General features: G+C 41.1%; 1 protein-coding gene across 1 annotated transcript; it reads right to left on the reverse strand.

Annotated features, from left to right (window-relative positions):
• Positions 1-710: 710 nt before the first annotated feature.
• Positions 711-2,225, reverse strand: LOC145487722 (uncharacterized). Its single transcript, XM_081466543.1, has one exon. It carries the CDS (start codon positions 2,223-2,225, stop codon positions 711-713), a length of 1,515 nt encoding a protein of 504 aa, XP_081322669.1.
• Between the last annotated feature and the right edge of the window lie 2,808 nt (positions 2,226-5,033).

Consider the following 5,033-nt stretch of genomic DNA (forward strand, 5'->3'; position numbering starts at 1 on the left):
GATAAAATCGGGGAACCGAGAACAAATCCAGGCAATGGTAGGATAGAGTGTTTGAACTAGGGACCTTCAAAATAATTATAGAGCGGACGTCAACCAGTAGGAGAATGTTATCGATTTTCCGTTAAAAAGGAAAGTCAAGGTGTAAATGCTAAAATGGGAGCTTGAAAATTCATTGCTGGCAGTTGAAAAACGATCCGAAAGCAACAACATAAAATTCCGGTTGACGTCCGTGACTAAATCCAGCAAAAAAAAAAAAAAAAAAAAAAAAAACGATTTTTCCTTATATATGCTATGCTGTATAATAATAACTTTGCATATTGATTTCAATGTTTTCCATTACTTTTTTGTGTTTTACCCTTGACTTTGTCTTTGTCTATAAACGCACACAAAAGCTGAAAAGCCGTCTTGGCCTCACACACCATATGTGATAAATCAAACGATCAGTAACTTCGAAATAAGAATACTTAATATCGGTTTTTGCTGATAGCTGATTGATGATCATAGAGAAAATTATAATTCGATAATCAACTGAAGGAAAGTGCCTCGAAATTCACATTTGAGAATTATGAATCTAAAATCAAAATGAAACTTGTCTTCTTGCTTTGTTGATTGAGCTATATATGCGCGCCTCCACTACCTGGTCTTCTGCTCTCGTTTCTGGTTGCTTTTTGCTCGAAGGACTAACGAAAAGGAGTGTCCGTCCGTCGTGTCTACATACACGTCGAATGGCTAACGCAGATCATCTCACGTAGCATGTTGTACTGCACCCTTAAGTAGCCATCCTTTCCCTGTAACACAGCCCATGGATACAGCATTCTGACTTCTTGTGCAATCACTCCGCAGCTCTCCCCTGTCAGTCCGAAGGATTTCTTCGCGTCTTCATTCCATTTCCAGCAGACTCCCCTGAGGCCAATATCGTTGTACTCAGAGTGAGGCAGAATTGTTACGTTGTATTTGAGATTCTGATCACTAAGCATATATCCACCCAACAAGAAAGTCGCGATATATTTTGCCCCAGTCTTCACAGTTTCCCAGTTATTATTTTCCTCTTTTCTTCTGCTATTTTCTTTTTCAGCCCTTCTCCTTTCCTCTTCTTCCTGTCTCCGTCGCTCTTCGTCCTCGCGTTTCCTTTTCTCGTTAAGTGTGGCCTTAAGCTTTCCCCTGGCGTAGGCTATCTCACCTTCTAGGACACAGTCCTTTTCAAAAGCATCTAAAGCGTCTATCATCTTGTCTCCTATTTCTTTTGACCTTTGCTTTAAAACTGGCGTGATGTACTTCTCATATTTTCGTCTACAAATGTCCCTTTCTAAGGTGACATAAAAATCCCCGAAATCCTTCCACAAATCGTTGGAATTCATTACTTCCACAACCTTGTCAGCGAGCTGTTTAAATGTTACACCATCGATTATGCTTCCCTCAAGACTTCTTTTCTCCGGGGAATTTTGTAGGTTACTTGCCAGACTCTGAAATGCTTCCCAGTCAGACTTGCTAAATTTCTTTTGATCTTTGAAGTCGTTGACAGTTGGAATATGGCTGACTTCAATAGTATTCCTGGGAAAGTATTTTTCGATGATTTGGCCAGTTTCGCCCTTGACGATATCATCACGGATTTTGTCGTTACCAGGAAAAACCAATGAAGTTCTCATGACAACTCGAAGTTTGGGAAAATTTGACTGTATATCTTTATCTTTGAACACCAGTTCGCTCCTGCGTGCTATCCGATAAAGAAAGCCAGTGTCGCCATTTCCCACAATGTTTAATGCAAAAACATTTAACGCAGAAGACATCATGGCCGTAAACATACTGAGGCGATCCGTTACGCTATCATCACCTAGATTAGTGCCTTCCACATCCAGTAACACAATGTTTCCATTTCCATTTTTGGGGTTAATTATATGCGCCCACACGTTGCGCGTAACTGCATCATATGAATCTCCGGTTTTAAAAATCTCTTCGACAGCTGAATTTTCGTTTTTCCCATTCCAAATGTGGCTGATTAAGTTCAAGGTCGTAGATTTTCCAACTCTTGCATTTCCAACGGCGGCAATAACTCGAATTGGTCCCTGGAGCTGTGATATTTTCTCCAGAATATCTTCGTTCAACTTAAAAATAGTTCTGTTGTCGACAGACTCAAGTAGAATCTTCGCTTCACCTCCTCTAGCGACAGATACAAAGTAACCAGCGACCAAAAACGCTACAAGAGTGAATAGCAGCAAACAGCTCATCGTTGAACTGTCTTTGCTCGCTGAATTATTCCTCGAAATGTTGCTGTAATCTCGAACGATTCGAATTTATGCTAGGATTCTTGGAAAGACGGGAAAAACACCTTATTAATATCCATGTATCTCAATAAAGTCATTTGCATTTCGCTTACATTTCCTGTGGTGATCTTGCACTTTCCAACTTGATATAATTTGGGTTTTCTTGAATTTTTCTTCAGTCATCGGGTATATTTATGATATTTCCTTCAACCGGGCGTCATCATGTCAGTAGAACTGTTCTGGCCAGCTTACAAACCTTTTAACGAAACCAAAACACTTTTCAGGTACTTTTTTTTCTGTACAAAAAGTTTCAGTTTCGCTTGAAAGTTGTGTTTCCCGGTTTTATTTATTCAAAGGACTCCTTACCATAGAAGGGTAGCTTCCGCTTCCACCGTTTGAGTTCAGAAGGGCTGCTCAGTGATTAAAGAAGCTTATTCAATCTGAAGTAGATATTGTTTCTGTTGAATTTTGCTGTCAGCGTATCGGCTCAATAACCATAGCTAGTACATGTAATTTGTGATAATCGGTATTGACATAAAGGACGACACACACGAGGGGACTGGTCGCAGGGACTTGTCCCAAAAGTTCAAACCATGCAGTTTGAATTCGTGGGACTAGTCGCAGGGATCAAACTTTAGTCCCTGCGACTATATTGTGTCGCAAACATGGCCAGTTCACACGATGGGACTTGTTCCCGCGACTTGTTGCAGGGACCAGTCCCCTCGTGTGTGCCGACCTTAAATTAGTATTGCCGACAGGGAACAGAGAACTGGGTACGAACGAAGTACGCGAAGGCTCAGGGTTAGCCGTTAGGTTTGTAAAAAGAGACGTTTGAGAAACTTGTGACATTCTACGGTTAACCTTGCCACTAGCACTTTCGCATAAGGTTTATATTTCCATTGCGTCAGTAGCGTTATTTGATTTATATATATATCAACCTTAAAACCCCAAAGGTGGCGCCATCACCACCGCATTTGGTCGGGGGTACACGGTCCCTGTTTTTCCTAAGAAGAGGTTTTTGAGGTTTACGTGTCCGGCTTTAGTGTATGTATGATTTAATTTGATTTATCTCTTACTCACTTTGTTGTAAACTTAATGTGTTAACTAAAACATATCTTGAGCCTGGCTGACCAACGCGCCCATACCTCAACCTTTCAGTGTGTTCGGACCATGCATACAGCGGCTGAGCCCGTAGTACGAACTGAGCTGTCCTACCGAAACAACACGATGATAGCCTTTTTCTTCGCACCTAACACAAATAAAGACAACGCTAAAGTTGCTTTGGCCTCTTCTAATAGTTAAGTGAGAATTCCGGGTATGTTTACAGTTTGACGGGAACAGCATATTTTGTTCAAAATAACTCAACTATTATCTTACCTGGCCACAATCTACGAACTACGAGCGCCGTTGCCATGCCGGACGCCGGCGGCCCATTTTTGGCGCCAAATTAGAAGCTTGGAGACCCAAAATGTTTCATATTTTTCACATTTTACAATCTGATATGGTTTTTGGAATTGTAAATCCCTTTTCGTAAATATTTAATGGCGTCTCCAATGGGAAAAGTTGCCTGATTTCAATGGGTTTCCTGTCAACTTACATTGACGTCAGGATAGTAAAGTTTTTCCCGCCTGCTGAATTCTGATTGGTCAATTCAAATTTCAGGCGCGCCAGCCACATGTAAGGTTGTGTAGTGAAGGCAAAATCTGTTGTTTTGTCCTCTTAGCCATTTAAGGCCCTGTTCCTCATACCCCCACCCTACGCTGGAGGAATTTGAAAACGCAGTTTTATCTCTACGGTTAGGCCTATCGTCCACACTAATCTGCCACGAAAACGGAGCTTTTCGAAAACGCTCTTCAAACCGGAGGTATTTTGAAAATAATATGCCGACTTAGTTTCGACGGAATAGAAAACGGAGCTTTTCGAAAACGATGACGTCACGATAATCATGTGATTTTCCTGTCCAAGTTATCCAAAATGACCACTGACTTATGAGTTTTCAAATTTCTCCGGCATTGTGTGGACGGAAGACCGTTTGATGCGTTTTAGGGCCGGAGCTGAAAAACACCCATTTTCAACGATACTTTCTCCGGCGTACGGTGAACTCTCGAGGCGCAGCCAAGTGAGTAAACAACAAATTTTGACCACTGTGATGACGTATATCGTTGTCGATAAGAGTCCTGACAACGCTAAGCCACATTCGATTTCTTTTTTCACCACAATATCAACGCCAAAGAAAATGTTTTTTTCAGAGTGACCAAGAGCGTGACACGTTGACGCGAGCAGCGTTGCCTGGACTCTTATCGACAACGGCAAATTAGCCAATCAGATTGCGGTTCGGTTGCAATTGTTGTAAAAAATAAGCTGAATAACACTTTTCAGCCTCTTGTGTGCGTATCATACTGTCTTACTTTCCCGGCTTGAGCATTAAAGGAGCTCAGTCACGGTTTGTGCATGTTGAAAAGTTTAGCCTCAATTTTTCAAATTCGTCGTTTGTAATCCGTGTTAATCTTCTCCATCCTTAGCCATCCTTGTTCCTTTATGGTTTATCATTATCTCTTTGGTGTTTTTCTATCTTATTAAACTGTTATTTTCATGTTTCCTACCATTTAAAGGTAATTTTATATGTGGCCAAAATAACTCAAAATACCGTGACTGAGCCCCTTTAACAATTTAACAAGTCTATATATTTGTTTAAAATTGCCCCCCCCCCCCCCTCCCTCTATGTCAAGATTTTTTACCCTTATCCATAGATGATTTGGCATTCAGGTCAAA

This window comes from Orbicella franksi, chromosome 5 (genome assembly GCF_964199315.1).
Source record: "Orbicella franksi chromosome 5, jaOrbFran1.1, whole genome shotgun sequence".
Taxonomy (NCBI): Eukaryota; Metazoa; Cnidaria; class Anthozoa; order Scleractinia; family Merulinidae; genus Orbicella; species Orbicella franksi.

Coding starts and splice junctions, on each gene's coding strand:
- LOC145487722 (XM_081466543.1), bottom strand. CDS start 2,225: ATGAGCTGTTTGCTGCTATTCACTCTTGTAGCGTTTTTGGTCGCTGGT.